This window comes from Ambystoma mexicanum, chromosome 6q (genome assembly GCF_040938575.1).
Source record: "Ambystoma mexicanum isolate Mex_15411 chromosome 6q, UKY_AmexF1_1, whole genome shotgun sequence".
NCBI lineage: Eukaryota > Metazoa > Chordata > Amphibia > Caudata > Ambystomatidae > Ambystoma > Ambystoma mexicanum.
The window spans coordinates 1,089,676,504-1,089,696,849 of NC_090937.1; the positions used below are offsets into that span (position 1 = coordinate 1,089,676,504).

Sequence of the window (20,346 nt, forward strand, 5' to 3'; positions counted from 1 at the left end):
TGTTTTGTCTATAAAAGCATTTATAGGATACACCGCTACGCTCCATTGAATATTACAGCTCAGTCTGGTTTTCAACTTATACAAAATAATTATGCACGAGGGGAGTTTACATATACCGAATATCCATTAGGCTTCATTTGCATGCTTGCTGGTGAATCTGAGAACCTGGCTGCGTTTCACTATGCAGTGGGACAGCGAACCCAGCACTAACCACAAAGCATTCTGTGGGTCTTCTGTTCCTAAATTTAGGCTGGCTGCATTATATTCGTGCAAACTTTCCGGAATCTCTTACAGTAGGCTCACTGATTCCTACATAATGAAAGCTTTTCATTGGCAAAGCTGTGTTCTGATACATGTACAACACTACCCAGGAACCAAGAAGATAGATTCTGAAGGGCTTAACACCATTTGGGAGTTTGAGCTTTCAAATGTGTAGAATCACCCATGTATCGCTTCATCAGATGTGAAGGAAGACCAATTGTGGTTTTTTTTGTACTGTTATGCTGCTTTGTGATTGGTTCCTAGCACTTTGAGCAGTTTAGCATCACTTCAGTGCTTTTACATGGATGCATATTGAGGGATAGGTATCCCTACATATTATCCCCACCAAAAATATCGCCGTACATGTGGTCGTCTGTCTCGCCATAGGCAATATTTTGGGTGGGGGGGTCATTAGTGGGAGCTGGGGTTATGGGGGTGTCCCCCGCACATTTAAAAATAATGTAGGGGTTGCGGGGTGTCCCCCGCAAGGTCCATGGCTCAATATCGCTGCAAAAATATGGCAATATTTTTGTATTGCAATATTTTTGCGGGGATATTAACACATGGAACCGAGGGACAGGAGTGCAGTTCCAGGCCACATTGGCATATAACTCTTTTTCAAAAGTTTACTGTATGATAGTTGGCTGCAATACTATACTTTAAATCGTATAGGCATTACTCTTTTTCCAAGGTTTAGTCCATGAGCGGCTGCTGTCCAGGTAACGAGTCGCAATGCCATTCTTGAGATGCTATTCTTGAGATGCCATTCTTGAGATGCCATTCTTGAGATGCTATTCTTGAGATGCTATTCTTGAGATGCCATTCTTGAGATGCCATTCCTGAGATGCCATTCCTGAGATGCTATTCTTGAGATGCTATTCTTGAGATGCCATTCTTGAGATGCCATTCTTGAGATGCTATTCTTGAGATGCCATTCTTGAGATGCCATTCTTGAGATGCTATTCTTGAGAGGCTATTCCTGAGATGCTATTCCTGAGATGCCATTCTTGAGATGCCATTCTTGAGATGCCATTCCTGAGATGCTATTCTTGAGATGCTATTCTTGAGATGCTATTCTTGAGATGCTATTCTTGAGATGCCATTCTTGAGATGCCATTCTTGAGATGCTATTCTTGAGATGCTATTCTTGAGATGCTATTCTTGAGAAGCCATTCTTGAGATGCTATTCTTGAGATGCTATTCTTGAGATGCTATTCTTGAGATGCTATTCTTGAGATGCTATTCTTGAGATGCCATTCTTGAGATGCCATTCTTGAGATGCTATTCTTGAGATGCTATTCCTGAGATGCCATTCTTGAGATGCTATTCTTGAGATGCTATTCTTGAGATGCCATTCTTGAGATGCTATTCCTGAGATGCTATTCTTGAGATGCTATTCTTGAGATGCCATTCATGAGATGCCATTCTTGAGATGCTATTCCTGAGATGCTATTCTTGAGATGCCATTCTTGAGATGCTATTCTTGAGATGCCATTCTTGAGATGCCATTCTTGAGATGCTATTCTTGAGATGCTATTCTTGAGATGCCATTCCTGAGATGCTATTCTTGAGATGCTATTCCTGAGATGCTATTCTTGAGATGCCATTCTTGAGATGCTATTCTTGAGATGCCATTCTTGAGATGCCATTCTTGAGATGCCATTCCTGAGATGCCATTCCTGAGATGCCATTCTTGAGATGCTATTCTTGAGATGCTATTCTTGAGATGCCATTCTTGAGATGCTATTCTTGAGATGCCATTCTTGAGATGCCATTCTTGAGATGCCATTCTTGAGATGCTATTCTTGAGATGCCATTCTTGAGATGCCATTCTTGAGATGCTATTCTTGAGATGCTATTCCTGAGATGCCATTCCTGAGATGCTATTCTTGAGATGCTATTCTTGAGATGCCATTCTTAAGATGCTATTCTTGAGATGCTATTCTTGAGATGCCATTCTTGAGATGCCATTCTTGAGATGCCATTCTTGAGATGCTATTCCTGAGATGCCATTCTTGAGATGCCATTCTTGAGATGCTATTCTTGAGATGCTATTCTTGAGATGCCATTCTTGAGATGCTATTCTTGAGATGCTATTCTTGAGATGCCATTCTTGAGATGTTATTCTTGAGATGCTATTCCTGAGATGCTATTCTTGAGATGCTATTCTTGAGATGCTATTCTTGAGATGCTATTCTTGGGTATTTCACTTTCGTCATTTGAGACATGCACATTTGGAATAGTGAATGGGAGATTTACACATCTTTGCACATCATGTAAACAATATAGGTGTTTAGTTATACAGCTTTACAGTTTTTTTACGCTGTCAACTTTGCAAATTCAATAGGCAAAGGTCACTTGGTTTCAGTGGTGAAGGCATATTGTGGCGGTTTTGTTTTCTCCGATGACTTTTTTGCTGAAAAAGGTTCTCGAGATGTACGGGGAGGGGGTTGGGTTATGGGGACATACATGCTAGGGAGGTTGGGGAATAGGTAGAAATAGGAGAAGGAGCTCCATTTCGATGAAAAACCGTCTGCAAAAAGCTCAGTGTTTGAAGCTAAATCTTTCACTTTGTCGCTGGAAACATGTTAAGAACAATAGTTGGGCGCACATAAAGATAATGCTTGTACTATGCGCTACGCTGGATGTATAGGTACACATCTTTGTCTCAGTACTAATGAACACTTTTGCCTTTTTTAACTTGCAGTGGAATAAGGAGTATTTATGAGGCACATGTAAAAAGAGTCTAAGTGGCTCGAACTTACATTCCAGAGTCCTTCGTACAATGCTTTCTTGATCCTGCAACATGTCTTGAGCCTTTTACAGCAAGCTCACTAAAGCAGACAGGATGTACACCCAGTTTACAGCATTTGTGTTCCAAGGACAATACAAAATGCTTAGGGAACCGATTAAAGCAATTGGGTGAGAAAACAGTGCAAAATGCCCAGTCACTTGTGCTTCTTAGACCCAGAGACACGCATGTGTAACCTCTGCATGACCTGCCCGACAGTGGCTCCCCATTGGAGACACACAATACACCTAAGGATGTTTGCTTGACCCACCAAGTGATGCATACTCGTAATGCACCTTACCAACTATCCAGATTGTTTTCCGCTTGTTTTCATGGTTCCTCCCACCTTTTTCCCTATCAGCACGCTTGCCTTCCAGGCAGAGCTTCCCTAACACTGCTCCAGAAACTATTAGGACTATCCCTGACAACCTTAAGTTCACAGAAGCCATACACCCCTTGCTCTTTTTGTGTTAGGCTCATGGTTGTGCTGTGTTCATTTGTTTCTTTATCAGTGCAGTTACCACCAATGACATGTATCATGATGTTCATTTTTGCACTGCACAATCCGGGGGCTGCCTGTATGACTAACCTGCCCGGTCAGTACCAACTACAAACAACACAGAGATTTTCATATTGACACACAGGTAACAGGTACTTCCAACCTGCGTCCATCGACACCAACAGTTTCTGCATCTGCCTTCCTGCTATCCGACTAATACACCATACCCTCCTTTCTTACAGAGCCATGCGCAGCGAGACCAAAATTATTGGCAGAAGGGCGCTATAGAAGACCACTTTACATTACATTACATCTTGGCACTGCTACTGGAAATATAGCCAGCTATTGGATAACTGGTACAGGTGGGCATACTGGAGTAATAATCTGGCTTTAAGGGACTCTGCAAGCTCAAAGTGATCCCTGCGAGCTGTCACGTTTAGCAGAAGAGGGTTCCACAGTAAAACCATCTCTGCTGCGGAGGCAGAGTTTGCTGACCTTTGTCCTTTGCTGCTATACTTAGGAACACACAGCTGAAGACCTGAGGAGTGCCACATCGCTCTGGTACGAGTGTAGGGCCGCATCTTGGCTATGATAAATGTGGGGGCAAGTCCATTATAGAGCCGCTGTGCAATACACAAGGCCTTGCATTCAATGAGCCGCGTCACTTGCAAGCTATGCAGTGAGCACAGTGGCCCAGTGGGGTGTTACTCTGGTCGAACACTTAGACGCAGTGATACTTGGAGCCTTTGCCATAGATAAATCTGACATTTTGTAATGCCTAACTAGATGCTGTTCGGGAAAGCACAGAGGCTGTGATGAATTAACTTCTGGGACACCAGTGGTCCAGGGACGAGAATCAGTTTCTAAACCATTAATCAGCCCCACACCTCTAATACACAAGAAGGGAGCCGAACAGATTGGAAACACAAGCAAATTATAAACATCCTTGTCCAATTTTGGTAACCAAGACGGAACGGCAGGCTTATCTCCGTAAAGGTCGTGGATTGTTGGTTAGTTGCAAAACAGCGAAATTACAATTGTTACACAATGATAAAAGGTACTGTCCAGTCAAGGTTGTATAAAAATATCTATTTTATTATTATCACAACAGAAAGTTCTAGCATACTACAAAATACAACCCACCCTGTAAAGAAATGCAGAGGACTGACAGTTTCAATAAGGAAAGGGGATGCACTCTGGATACTGACCGGAGGGTAGTCAGTAAAGTAATTAATCGCAAAAGTTCAAGGATATTTGGTTTCAGCACAAAGGGAGCAATGGGTTGTAAAATGTCACTAGGGGCCTTCGGAGAAGGATCGGGGGACAGAACCACAATGTACCTTGTGCTTATAGAAGTTCTTGGTGCTCAGCAGTGTTGAGTCGGTTTCAGGGCGCTTTGCAGCTTCTGCGACAGAGTTCAAGACGGGAGATAGCTGCAGGTATCAGGTGGCAGGTAGCTGCAGGCTGGCCTACACAGCGGCTCGGGTCAGGAATCGTTGTCTCAGTGCTTGTTGGCGGGTCTGAAGCACTGGTTGAGGCGTCTCGGATGACGTTAGCCACTGCGGCGTGACACCAGTCAGTGGTGCAGTCGGTTGCAGCTCGAGGGGCACGAGTTGCTGAAAAATGTCCTTTAAGGCTGGTTGATGCTTGTCGATGCACTCATCCTAGCTTCTTCACTGGGCTTGTGTCATCCCTTAAGGCAGATGGTCCAAAGCTGAGGAGAGTGTTACAGACAACAGCCTTGTCCTTGGTTTGGTTCAGAGACTCTCTGGCACTTCCCACCTAGGAAGCCTGCTTGCAGAGCCCAGCAGGGCATGCTGTGTGCTGGCTGGGTACTGGTTATGGTGCTGCTGGGAGGTTGCTCTGGATTCAGTATCTCCCTCTGTTCACTGTGAGTTGTTTATGGGAGGGATCTTGGTTACCTCTTGGATATCCTAGCCTTCCTTCACTGGCGGAAGATGTAAGGCAGACTATACCTTCAGCCAGGGTCCAAATGAGTTCTTCTTGTCACTCCTTGCAAAGCCTTCAGATGTTCTGCTAAATGAGGGGCTCAACCCTCTTTTAAAGCCAAATGGGCTCCAGTGATTGTTGTAGGCTAAGCCTACCTTAATGAACCAATCCTGGGTCCCCACCAACAATCTCCTGTATGCATGAGGTCATAACCAGAGTGCTTTGCAACAAAACAAGGTAAAGGAATGAAAACATGTACAACGAAGTCCCACCCATCTTCCTGTCTGTTGTGGATCAAAAGTATCTGTTGTTAATTGAGCTCTGTGTGTTTCCTGATTAAAGCAGTAGGTTTCCCTTGAAGATGTGGGGAGACCAGACTTTCTGTCTCCATCAAATCACATACTCCTACCATCTAAGTGGGGTGCCCCTACGGGCGTTGCCTACTGTAAACAGATGCCCCAGACATGATATTTCACTGCCCTTGATACTAAGAGGTGGTAGCTGGCTTCAGGTTGACACTGATGTATATCAAAGGTGTTGGGGATTCCTGTCTTTTGTTAGCCCTCCGACCAGGCCTCTCGTGGGCCTGCTTGAATTAACTCTCATCAGTATGAGCAACTGCCACCAGCAGGGCCACAAAAGACAGGGCAGACCCATGGAGCCTTTGTCATTTAATCAGGCTGGCCATGGCCGCAGGAAGGTTTTGTCCTCCCCCTTTTGAGATGCCTTGATGTACCCCTGGCTGTCACATTCCAACTAAATGTGACCGGGTGGGGGCGGTGCCTGTAGGCTGTGTCCCCCCAGAGTACACAGGTCTGTGTTTTTATTGTGTGGTGAGCATAGGAAAATGTGTGCGTATTAGCTCCACCTATTTTCCGAGGTTGATTTACCATCATTCAATTTCATATAATATTTCAAAAAAGCCCAGGTGAGTGCACACCCACTGCTATGTAGTGTTTTAGTAGAAAATCAGAGTCACAGAAAATACAATGCTCTTTACCAGAGGAAGTGAATTGGGGGATCGTTCAGGTTCCCCGGGCCAGAGGGCGGGAGTCCATCTGGAAATAGAAACACCCACGATCAGACTTTGTTGATTCATCCGTAAGGTTTCTGCACACATCCCGTTAAGAGCTTGAGCGAAGCATCTGGAGAAGTTGCACTATGACTCAGCCGGCCCCAGGGGCTGCCCTAGAATGAATGGACTACCATCCATGCAGTTGTAACAAGTAGATACCGTGGCTACAGGGGAGCTGGGTCAGGTAGTCCGGTGCTGCTGTTTGACACTAAGATTTCTATCAATGCAAATGCATAACACTGCACCTCTTTGCAGCAATGGCAGAGAACATGGAGATATAAATATGAAAGCGCAACAATTATAATGCAGTGATGAGGAGTGCATTTATTTATAAGAGTTATGAACTGAAACTGCAATATTGGTAGCAGGGGAACCATATAATGATAATGATATCTTATGTATATAGCGCTTTCGCCAAAGCACTGTACTTAGTACATATTTACATACAGTATCACCCAAATGGAGTTGGTACTCGTGCCCCATTCTTCTCTTGTGTTCCTGTTATCAATTGTATACCAGAAATGGTTCTTGAAATGCACCACATTGTCTACCCACATGGTCGGCCAGATCACCAGTCCACCACCATATATGAACTGCTTCTTCCGGATACAAACACACAAGAGCTTCTTATGTATATTGCATTATCACATGTCGCCTTGACACGCAACGCTTGATGAACAGCTGAATTTCACAAACAAAGCTGTCTTCAAAGCCATGCTCATCAATCTGAATGACAACATAAAAGAGCCAATGGCATGTCCTGTTGTGATGTGGGCCACCAATGCCTGCAGGGCATGGATGGGAAGACGGTGGCAACATGGCCAAAGCTATTGCGTAGATATATCTATCTGAGAACAGCATCCTACCCTCTGCTTACTCGAGGCATCAATGTCTGGCTACTCTAGGTGTTGCTGTACATCACGTAAGCGCCTAAAAGTATACAAAATGCATGCATCTGTATTAATAAGTCATAATGTGCACACATAGAATACATTTTCTCAAGGTGTGGGTTGCCGCAAGGTGAGGTGGAGGCAGGGCCGGTCGAAGATCTGTCAGGGCTCTTTGGGGCCCATTTCAACATAATAGCACGGTAGCTTCACTGAAATGCAGTGCCCTTATGCATCCTCGGGGCCCTGACCACCCACTTATCATCTCAGCTGCTGTCCATCCTCTGCACTTGCTTCGGCTCACCCTCCCCATTGGAGGTTGCACTTACCTTTTCTTCATAGCACTTCACCTGCTGCTCCCCATGAGCACCTATCCCATACCCCCCGTGCACTTGCACGTTCTGAACACTCACAAGGCATAGCAGGATCGTCTTCCCCTCCCCACTTATCTTCTTTTGTTTATTTAATTATTTATAATTGTTGTAATTACATTTTCTATCGTCCCCGTCCCCTCCCTGTTGCCCTGTGGGCGCTTTGAAACAGTATTTGCTTCCTGTATAAGCGCTAAACAAGTGAACAATAAATAAATAAATAATGTATTGGGGCCTACAGCCAGGGCAGTCTGGGGCACCACAAGGGGTGTTTATAATATAATGGCGACAGCAAAGCAATGAGGGGTTAATAGCTGCTGATTATCCCTGGGTCAGGCAGCCAGTGGGGAGTAAAAACACAAACTGTCCACGGAAAACCTAGTTTCCAAGCGTCATTATGCAGAGGAAGCCAGAGGAAAAAGTCAACAAGCTGATAAGAGCTCTGTGGGTGGCAGCAAAGGCAGCACTGTAAACGTGACGCTGCAAAGCACACATTTAATGTCCTATATAACCAATAAGTTGCTGTGTAGTAAGACTGCCAACATGGGGGCACTGAGGTTCCGCGCCCATTTCAAACGAAAAAGTTGAAAGGCCCTGACGCAGTCGCAGGATGGATGGTTGGGCATGGGGGTGGGGGGGTGGAGGGAGAAAGCTCTAAGCATTCTCTGTGTCAGAAGTAGCAGCCGTAATCATTAAGAAATATACTTTTTCTTGCCAGTGCTAAACTGATAAGAACACACTTCATGAAGCCCTTTTCCATCGGTCCATAATGGAAGTGCCGGGGGCAGCTGATTAAAACCCGGAGACATGATGAGGGCACCAGGCTTTGGTGATAGAGATTTTATTTATTACTTTTTTGATTTCCATTTTAATTCTTGACATTTGCTTTTTTTAGATGCCAGAGATCCATTTACACCTTTTGAATCTTCCATCAGTGAGAAGAACATAGTTTATATCACCGATAACAAGACTGTGACCGTCCCGTGCCTCAGCGCTGTGCCGGATCTGAATGTGACGCTCTGTACGGTAAGAAACTCACCCCCTTCCTGCTTCAGTCATTCCCTCGTTGTGTTGCTGGAATCAAGTTTACTTCATGAAAAACAAAGAAAAAACAATGTTTCTAAACCCATGTCATTTCATTGTAGGATACATTAAGTTTGATATCTGCAACATTAAAAGAATGTCCTCTCCTTCAAGAGAAATTCAAACTGATTTTTGATAATCCCAATGACTTCCTTTATACTCTAAAAATGTATTTAATGAGTGACTATAGCACACCCATAATGGTAACATGCCCTTTGCAGATCCATTTCTCAATTTATTAAGGCCGCACAGTCGTGATGGCGACTGTATAGGTTTCGAGCAAGCACCGATTGGACCCTCCTTTGGGATGCTCCCTTGCAGGATGGACCCACTCCCCTTATCCTGTGGAAACTAATGGAATTGATGAGCTGAAGTTTTCCAGTTTTGCAAGGGATCTTGAAGCGCACTTTGTTAATACAAAAGGTGGTCGAATCTGCGGGAAAGAGCCAATGGGACGCTGTGCTCAATTGAAAATTAGAACATTTCCAACATTTTTCTGCTCACTTTTATAAGTAGCTGTCTTGCCACAAATCAAACAATCTCCCCATTTCTTCGGCAAATGAGGTTATCTGCATGCTTCTATGCATTTCAAGCCAACAAGACTCTTCTACAGGAGAAAACTTATCTCAATATCTAACTCACCCATCCTCCAGCCTCTGGTACAACAGGGGATACTGAGATATTTCACATATCATGCCACCAGACATATTGGACATTGTTGATGAGGATATAGTACTGGCGGGCTTACATTCTATCCCCACCCAGAACATTTCAGAATGAAAGTGAAATATTGACATTAAAATAACCAAGACAGGGTGCTACTTAGGGGAGTCCGGAAATAAGAACATACTGATAAAGTGGGGGCTGCACTAGTGTGCATAAGTATAATACAATGTTCCTGCTGAGCTTTTTAAACGTTTTGGAACTGTTTTATTATCTTCTACTACGTTTTGAACATATAAGAGAACTTTAAAACAACAAACAACAAAAATCGGTAAGGCTGAAAATAAAATGGGAACACACAGCATATTAAAGTAACATCAGTCTCTATCTGCCCACCAAAACTCAATTGTTAGACTTTGCAAAGGGAAAATAATTCTAGCGTGGAATACGAGATACAAAGACATGGGCCCTGAATGATGTGAAGAAGTGAGATCCAAGAGTTAGTCGTAAAGGTCCATGCAGTCTTTCCCGAAGCCCTTGAAGTCTTTGCTCATCTTCTTGCGGTCTATGGGCCTGGTTCTCAGTGGGGCAAGTGAGACGATGCCGGTGAGCATCTCGGATTTGCACCTGGCACCTTGTACCTGATTCACAAAGCCTAGAACTTGAGCAAATGCGGATATGGCTGTAGCATCTGAGATGCTCGTGTGCAAATGTGATTCACAGAGGTTTACTGAAGAACATCTCAGAGGTGCCATAGGTATCTCCAGATTTGCTCACATTTTTGGCTTTGAGAATCAGCTATAAAGAAGCATAAGGTGCAAATCTGAGATGCTTAGAGGCATCGCTGATTTGCTCCAGTGAAAACCTTTGTGAATCACAAATCAGGGCCCATGTCTCTTTATGAGATGTCTGCCAGCATTGCTTGTTCAGTCGACTCCGACTTTCAATTCTCGATGTTCAGCTTGGCTTTACCTTTCTAGCTCCAATGACTGATTCTCTTAGTGGCCAGAAGGGCCTGGGAAATCCAGGCCCTCTTGTACCATAAAACCTTGTTGATACTTGATGGATCACTGAAAATCGGCAGTGTTAGATCCTAGCAACCGACACTGCCGCCAACTTATCTGTTAATATTGTTAATGTTATTATTCTTTTCTTTTCCCCAAAAGAATATTTTATACTTTCAATTTCAGTGCTTAAATGGTTCACCTTAGTCAGGTGGTCATGGAAACACTCATCAATAATGTGCTAAAAGGAGGTCATTGATGATATCACTGGTTGACTCCAGTGGCAAGCAGGAGTCGCCACAAAAAGAGCAGAGGAACATGCTCCTGCAAGCAAGTTTTTCAGACATCAGCTGGGGGAGATACTTGTATTAGTCTTTGTGCATTTCTTACAAAAACCGCAGAACCATTACAGCAATTGCCATTGACGCGCATACTGTACCTGTGGCAATGATGATCATTAACGAATGAATGTTGGGCAGCTCTGTAGCGCCCACTCACTTTTACGGGAAATCAAAGGGGAGAAGCATTGATCTCCCATCTTCTGACCAGATTACCGATTTCAATAACATATTCTTGCACCCTTTATATCGCAGTTTTGTATAGTTATTTGAATCCTTGCTTCTAGTAAGGACTGGCACATTGGTAGCGTAAGTCAGACTTCAATTTGCCAAAAGACATCTCTTCATGCGCGTCGTGGAACCGGACGATTTTCAAGGGAGATTATTCTAGTGAGAATAGCACCAGGACCATCATGTATTTCAAGTTTGCATGGTAGGGAAAAGGCATCTGCCTCAAATGTTTTTGGTTTACGTCGTGGGACACAAGGATTTGGATATTAGGCATAGCAGTTAGATGCTGTAAAACTGTGGTATTAAGTGCAACATATACAAGCCATGCCTGGTAGATAGTGAGCCGATTTTAGGATACATTGTGTGACTCACTTCTACAATTCATGCCCCCATCATTTCACCTCGAGGCAGTCTAGATCTGGTGGTGACTGAATATTTTACCTACCTTTCCAGGCTAAACAAATGATCAGTATTCCTGATGGCCTGGTAATTGGCATGCCTATCTATAAGCAATCTCAAACGTATCTCACCTCGGGAGTCAATCGCGATATCGCATGCCCCTTGACCGTGATGCCATCCCACATCCTTCACCTAGCTGATGGCCCACGGTATGTTCACTGGAATAAAGTTGATTACGAATTTGAACCGGGCGCATGCTAGGAAGGAGGCAATAGGGACAGTGTCCGCTCTTTTTTTTGTGAGGCCCTTTCAGTCGAGGTGCTTGTTCTCTGACTGGCAGCGGAAATCCAGACGGTGCTCTGAGATGGGTGTTGGCTGGCACTGGATGGGGCTCTGGGGTTTTGTTTTTGGCTGCAGTACAGTAGTCTGCTGACAGAGGATTCAACTTATCTGATGGCTTAGTGGTGATCGCTACTGAAAATGTAAAGAGCTACTAAATGTAGCAAAACTGTGTTCTTACATCAGAGTGGCTAACTCACAGGTGAAGAAAAGTAGTCCATAGGAGAGGCAAGCACTGAAAGGGGTCGGAGGTAGCAATGGCAAACCCCTGCTGGCGCATCTGCACCCAGTTTTGTGCATATTTTAGGCTCCCCACTTGTTGCAAACACTCAATGAAAAGATGCCATTCTGAGTAAGGATTGTTTCATGCTGCAGAAATCGTGAAGTGCACTATGTAAACAAAGGCAGACCATTCTTAATGCTATTGTAGAAGAAAGCATGACGTGACTTGAAATTACCAGAGCTGTCCAAATGACAAAGTAAACAACAACAACAACTGAGAATGTGGTACAATTAACATAAAATGGACCCAATTATCCTGAGTTTTTTTCATGGCAAACCAGTTCTAAAATGGGTGCACTACACAAGTGCTGTACACAATTATTGAATTTAAGGTATTTCTACTAGGCTTAAGATTTTGTATTATTGAGTAGAATATCTTACTTATCTGTCGGAAGAGTAGGACAAAGAGGCACGCCTTTTATTACATGTTGGCTGTGGTCTTATGATTTCTGGTGTGTGTGAAGAGTTGCGATATGTAAGTTTACATAACAGAACTGTATTCTAGAAACTACAATATTACTAAGAGTAACAATGAAAATCTATTCCTGAGGACGCATTGCATATTTGGGCTAATTTCTTTCTTTTGCCCTGGTTGTATTTCCAGAAGCATCCAGAGCAGGAATTTGTTCCGGATGGGGAGATCATGTCCTGGGACAGTGAAAAAGGTTTTACAATTCCAAGCAAGCATGTCAGGACTTCCAACACCATCTATTGCAAAACTAAAATAGATGGGGAAACCTTCTCATCTCTCCTGTATTTTCCTACTGTCATAGGTAAGCTGGTGATATCCACGCTGATGGCCACACTGCAGCACATGCAGGGTTAATGTTATGTTATTGGGTCTTGCTATAGCGCGGCATGTGCCATTTGCATGACCTTTTGGTTATCTTATGCTTTGTCTGTTTATTGACCATTTGACTACTGCAAATGTGGCAAAGCCACCCCATCCAAAGAACTTGTTGAAAGAGATGCTGAACTGCCCAACTGCCGGTGATCAAGTAAAGCAGCAAACATGCTCTGTTAAATATAACTTTTTGAACTATGACACGCTTTCCACAGTTCTTCAAATCAAATTACAGTTAACACACACAACACACACACACACACACACACACACACACACACACACACAACACACACACACACACTAACCTCTAAATCTGGGCGAGGCACTCTGCTTGCAGGACATTCTCTGTGCTTTCCTGTCGCCTACGCGCCATTGCATCCGGTTGAATCTGTCGGGGTAAGACCCATACAGCACCACGATCAAGGTACATCACTGACCCTCACACATTACACCAAGGGCCTGATTCACAGAAGCTCTAAATAATGGTACAATTCCATTGAAAAACGCTTTTTGAATTGGGCTCCTGGTGTGCTCCCCGATCCGATCCCTCATTTGTCGAGCAATGCATCTGACAGTAGGACAGTGCCAGTAACAGACATGAATCAACATGCCATAACGAAGACATTACTGTGCTGTAATTAAACCTGTCACCAGCCCAATGAACACATGTATAACGAGCTTGGTTTTGCAGACAATGGTCAATAAATGGATAATAATGTTTTGCACTAAATAGATTGTACTATTATTCTGCAAGTAATTTCTGAAGCCATTTATGTATTTCCTAGCTCACCTTCGATGTGTGCCTTTTTTACTCTTCCAGCCTTCCAGATCCATGAAGTGCATATCAAGCCTCACCCCCTAGTGGAGCGGGTCGTAGGGGAACAGCTCGTTGTGACCTGCACTGCGCGCACCGCTTTCAACGCTAGGGTTGATTTCACCTTGCATTACCCACTGATCACGGTGAGGAGAACCGCGCGTCTTTCCGCGCAGTTTCTGCTAGCCAATATGGCGTCCTTCAAGCAGACCTATTGACCAGAGCTGCACCCACATCCTCCCAGAAGCACCTGGGGCTTGCTATATCCTCCTCGCACGTGCCGGGATGTTTTGGCTGCAGTTCTTCACAAAGCGGTGGGAAAGATTGTTTAAGGGACAATTGCATGTAATTGGTTTTGAATGTGTGTTCAGAAATGTTGCCTTTATTGATTTTGTGTGCACTGTAGGAAAAAAGAAGGCAATATAGCACCCCCCCCAAGTTCTGTTTATCGGTTGCACTTAGAGCTGGGAGAGCTAGGGAATTCATGAGGCGGGCCAAGGTAGGGCCGAGTCAGGGGCGTCAGACCTGGTTCTAAGGGCCAAATGCAGGCCGAGCCATCAAAACGGCCATGTAAAAAACCCAAAGACCTGGTGCTGAAAAGGCATGCAAAAAAGTGTCAAAATCAGACAGGGCTAAGTCCTGGGTTCACCACTTAACTAAGGCGTGTGTTCCTGGGCTGATCAATTCGAAAACACATGTGTATTGGTGTCTAAAGTAAAGAAGGCAGAGGCCTCTGCAGCAGTCACACCAGTTGTACTTCCTTTATGTGGGTCATGCAAACCTTTTAGATTTTCTCCATACCAAAACATGTAATCAGAGATACTTTAATGTGGGGGCCATTTGCAAATGGTTCATTGGGCACTTATTTCCAATCAAAACCGGGCAATCTTACATATTTCAATGATTTAGTGTCACATAAAGTGTTCTGTGAAAACTTTGGCTTTGAAACTATGAACATTCATACCATATACCGTATTTATGTATAATCTAGTGTGATTGCAATTAAGAGCTATGGTTTAAAATATTGAAATTTGGACTTTGCATTTGCTTAAAGATGCTTGTAAAAAATAAGAAGCTATGCCATTTGAACATGGTGCTGCATTTTACCTATCAGTTTTCCCCACTGTTCACCTGTTTGCTGAGTGTAGTTCACTGCAAGGGCAGTTACGAGATGATGGCCAGGCTTCTTCCCTGCTTCACCCTCTTCCCCAAGCCATTTCTGTGTTCTAGTGTTGATCCCTGAAACAAAAGCCAAATCCACGAGGTGCTAAAGTTCATGCCGGGGCCCTTTTTCATGCAGAAGAGAAGGTGAGCACCGCGCTTGAGCACTGCATTTAAAAAGAAGTGATGCCTGCCTTCTCCAGGCAGGGGTATGTGTTTCAATTGGCGGGTGGGGAGAAAGGGTGCGTGTCTGAGCCAGACACGACATCGCAGAAATGCTGTCTGCCCCTAGAATAACCAACTAAAATCTTCTTGTGAATTATTTTCCTTTTTTAAAGTAGGCAGGTCCCAGGCTGCTCTCCCGCTCGGTTTCCAGGGCCCATTGGCTTAAAACTCAAGTCGAGCTCCAAGGAGCAAATTGACTCGAGATGACCCGCGCCCCGTTTGGCACTCCCACCTCTAGTTACACTAATGCAAACGTGTTCTGGGGTCACCTTTGATGTATGGAACATGTTTCGAGGTTAATAACTGACAACAATGATCTCTTCTCCAGGGGTCTGAATTTCCTGGCCCACTTATGAAAGCGTAATTCATATAGCTTATTGTATTTCTTATTATCAGCCTTACAGATAAGGGGCGCATCAGCCACCTTTACTCCCTATAAATAATCAAATAATCCCAAAAAAGAAAAATAGGCAGTAAAAATACTCCCATAGAAAAATAGCGAACAAACATAGCTACATGGCTAGGAGGTCCCCCAGCTTTCACCCACACAGCTACATGGTTATGTTTGGACCAATAGTACACGTAGTACCACAGGAAAAAACAACGACGTCACCCTGAAGTCCCCAAGCTACCGTATTGAGAAACTCAGCATCTCCAGAAGCCTATGATCCAGCAGAGGTATGGCCATGTGCAGACTTGAACTCCACCAGTGGAGGAAGAAAAGGGCTTGCAGATAAGCCTTCTCTGTCTATGCCCCAAGACTCTGAAACCTCCCCCCTGTCAACATCAGGCTCACCCCCCTCACTTCTAAATTTCAGGAAGGCACTCAAGACCCTCCGATTCAAGCAATGGCTCCTCGCTAACACCTAGGTCCACAAACCCTCCACTCCCCACCCTTCATGAGACTGGGCAATCTGCTCCCACTGTTTCCCCCATGGCCAAAGCTAGGCCTGTGCTCAATAAATAGACTAATAATAATAATACTGTTCTTACTGTGTGATCTGAAAAAAGAAAATGCCTTTTTTAATGCATAAATAACTTGGTGCAAAGAAATATGTATTACAAAAACATTTCTGTTTTACAGTTAAAACATTTTACTCGCTTACAAAATACTTCCACTGGGAATGGGACTTACTTTTTTACTCCCCGTTAATCACTTTACTCCCAACTTGAGAAAAATACTGCCACTTTAAATTCTTACCTGGAGCACTGCTTATTATGAATTTCTGAATTTTGTTGTTAATATAATTTTGTATATTAAGTTGACTGACTTAATATAGCTTTCTCTCCAGTGGTGGGGGGTAGCCATGGATGGTAATGGCCCGCCAGCCTGTGCGAAAGTGCTAGGGCCTCAGTGAGGGCTGCGGGGGGTTACTGGCCATGGCCGCCCCGACAACAGGGGTGAAAGCCATTCGCACCCCGGGGTTTATCCAGGGTGCGAATGTTTTGCGACGCCAATCTCCAGAGGAAGAAAAAAAGAAACAAGATGGCCGCCGCCATAGAGAAAAGGGACTTAGTCCCTTTTCCATTTCTATAATGGTGGCTGGTGCAGTAGGTACACCGCACGGGAGCATAAAACGTTGGTCCTAGAAGCAAGTGGGGAGGGAGAGGAGGGGAAGAGCTTTTGTTTGGTTTGGTGGCTGGGGGGGAGCAGGGAGAGGCTCCTTGTTGCCACATCCAAAAAGAAAAAGAAAATGGTGCCACCTGGGGAAGGGCCTCAGGTGACTGGAAACCGCGAGCAGAGAATGTACCCGGGTGCAAATGTTATATTCTGGCACAATTGTATGTTTTGTGCTTGCACTTCATTGGTACTCTGCTAGCCTTGTGGCATCTGCGGTAAAGAAAAAGAATGTCAATACATCATATAGTGACTATATAGTCAAGCTACAAACCAGAATGCCCATATGCAAAAGCATCCATGGTGGCACAGAAAATGTAAGGAGGCTGGCACAAACATGACTGTTTTTGATGTTCAGATTCGAAACATGTCACTAAATATAGACCTGAAGATGGTTATTCAATTTTGAGCCCTCTTTAATTCAATTTACACCATTGTTGGCAGCAGAGAAGACCACAGATAGTACTATGGGTGGAAATGGAATTTGGGGGCACCACCACAATTCTGCCACAACACAATACACCCTACCTTTAGCATATGACAAACCCGCTCAGTTGTATCTTCCAATTCCACACAAAGACTATTTATCAAGAAGCGGAATAAGAAAAATAGCAGAGGTCTCCACAGTAGACTGCTACTGAAAATAGTTTTGGCAATACATGTTTTTGGCTGCTGTATAAGCAAGCGGGCAGGGAGCACTCCATCCCAGCTATTTCATTGGCCAGGATTGAGCAAGCCATTGTTTATACTTGTGTACCTGTCCAAAAACAGCAGCCAAAAAAATCAATCTGTGCATTCTTCAGATATGCTCTATGAACCCAGTGACCTTTGGCCCTTGCATGCTACGTAATTTATGTGACACACTAAGTCTGGTTCAGAAAGTGGTTTTCAATGGTAAAATCGTATTTAAAAACGTTTTGCGTATCATGCCCACCGGGTTTGAAACATTTTCTGACAATTGGAAGCATTCTCGACCCCCATTATTATTTTCATCCAAGTATTACAATCACTTTCTAGTTCCTTTGTGTACACACTTTTCTAACCTTTGTACAGATTAGGTCATGCAAGAAGTAATATATTTATAAAACTAAACGTTCCCTGAAAATAATCTTTTATGTTTCAAAATGTGAGTAGGCATCCTATTGAGTTGGGGCTGGATTACAGTTGTCTTCTTCTGAGGCAGTTATCTAAGAGTGCCTAAAATCTCTTTCTTTCGTGCAGGAAAGAAAGATAGAAGGCAAAAACGACACAAGGAAAGATCTCTGGGACAGCCTGGTGTTTTCGAAGACCTTCGTGGTGGACCGCCTGACCATGCAGCACAAAGGAACCTACACATGCATAGCGTTCAACCGGCACATGTCCAAGAACATGAGCAGCAATGTGGTTGTCTACGGTAAGCGTCGCCGACGAGCATCCCTGCACAGGCAGTGATGATGGTGTTTTTAGTGCAATCAATACACAGCATAGAAACCTTCACGCTCTTATCTTAGTGCACACAGATCCATACCCGTTATCACGTGCAGTCATGTCAACTAACACAATCTACATCTCCCTTTTTCATTTATTCACAGTAATGCGTGTGGACGGCGATTAAAACGACACATGGCTTGTGTTGGCTTCCAATATGTCCTCTCTAAATTATTAAGATTTTTAAGCAGTAGCTCAAAAGTAAAATCAGAACAGTATTGTTGGTTAAATATTTACACGTGAAAAGAATGTTTATGATATAAAATTAGAATTGGCCATAGCTGCCACGCTGCTTTAACGTTGTAGTCTTTCACGCCAGTCCCCTACATATTGCGTATTATCATTACCAGACTATGTGCAGTGCCAGTGATTGTGGGGCTCAGCTTCCACATCTAAGGAATCCTGCGCGGTGGCAACTAAGATCCACCTTCAGTTATCCGGGATGGGGTGCTTGCATGGCCACCAATAGCCTCTTTCCCGTCCTATGCACACTAAGACAGCTAGCAGATATCAAGAGCCATAGACCTGGCTGTCATCCGCCCACTGTTGACAGATACATCTGTTTTGGCTCTTTGTAAGATCCATGTGTTTATGGAGATTTTGGCACGAAATACAATTGAATCTTAATCTAAATAAAATGGAAGAAATAGGAGCAGAGGTTTTATATGCCTAAATCTATTATGAGAATTTCACCGACTTCTATGACTTCATATTTGGAATTCTTAATCAATTTATTTTGTATTTACAGAATTGCTCTTTATGCAATACTCACAGATGCTTTAGCCAGTGCAGAAGTTGGCAGCTCCACCACTTAGATATTAATAGATAGCGATACCGTATTTATTTATTTATTTTATTTGTTGTGGTTTAGTTCTTAAAATGAGCACCAATAAATGCGCAATAAATAGACAATAAAAAATGTGAATACATTAATTACACAAATCAATTACAATCGACAAAATAGTACTTGTTAATATATATCCAGTAGCTGGGGTACCCGGCGTTGCCCGTGCACTGATTGATTTGTGTCTCATGTGCCCTGGAGGATGTTGCTCTTGTCCTCTTGTAGGCAAGTATTGCTTCAGTTTGCTCTGGTGACTCTTGTGACCTGGAGGATGTTGCTTTTATCCTCATGTCAGCAAAGTCTTGCTTCAGTTTGCTCTGGCATCTCATTTGCCCTGGAGAAAGTTGCTCTTGTCCTCTGGTCGGCAAGTCGTGCTGCTGTTTGTTGTTGTTTCAGTCACTCAATGGCTTCAGCACATTTAAGAAAGTGTCCAAGAAAGATTGATTGATTGTGCTCTCTTCTTGTGAATGACCTTAAGTAAACTGTAACCTTGCCATTTCCCATATTCGAGTGGCGTGATGATTTTTATTTTAAACCCTTTAAAAATGTTTTAATAAACACTTTCGAACTGTAGACAGTGGTAATACATTTCAGAGGAATAACCAACACATCGAACATTTTTAGTACCTACTTTAGTGAATCGGGGAGAGCATAAGTAAATGAGAGAGTCTACAGAGTGAACTTTTTGCATCCAAACATAGACTACAAACTTGTGCCAGACAAATGAGGAATCCATGCAAAATTTGGTAGCAGTGGGTTCAACAGTGTGGATTGATATAGCTGGAGAAACATACACGCACACATCTCAAAAAAGTTGTTTTTGCATATAAGATTTTTGCATTCAAACAGACTACAATCTTGCCGCAGACAAAAGAGAAATCCATGCAAAATTTGGTAGACGTGGGTTCAATGGTGTGGATTTGTATAGACGGACAAGCATACACACATGCATACATTCCGCTTTATACATACAGATAGCCGATAAAGTACAATGTGCGTTAAAGTGGTATTAGCATTATGGCAATAGTTCCAAAAATCTTGCGTTTTGATTGAATCATAGTCATGGACCGAAGTGCCTAAAATAGTCATATCAGATTTAGCCAATTTGGAGCACTCAGTGAACACGTGCGTAACAGTCTCATTCTTATCCGAAAGGTTACAAATTCGACAGAAACCTTGCCCTGCAGTAGTTTCCAA

The 20,346-nt window shown here is 43.5% G+C and overlaps 1 protein-coding gene across 2 annotated transcripts in view; it reads left to right on the forward strand.

The window, feature by feature from the left end:
- The window catches only part of KDR (kinase insert domain receptor), a 190,075-nt gene that overhangs the window by 130,919 nt on the left and 38,810 nt on the right, over window positions 1–20,346 (forward strand). For both annotated transcript variants that reach the window (XM_069631646.1, XM_069631645.1), the window contains 4 exons: window positions 8,730–8,860; window positions 12,778–12,946; window positions 13,841–13,980; window positions 18,060–18,231. In XM_069631646.1, the coding sequence (XP_069487747.1) occupies window positions 12,817–12,946; window positions 13,841–13,980; window positions 18,060–18,231 (442 nt within the window). In that variant the 5' untranslated portion in view covers window positions 8,730–8,860; window positions 12,778–12,816. The remainder of the gene's footprint in view (window positions 1–8,729; window positions 8,861–12,777; window positions 12,947–13,840; window positions 13,981–18,059; window positions 18,232–20,346) is intronic.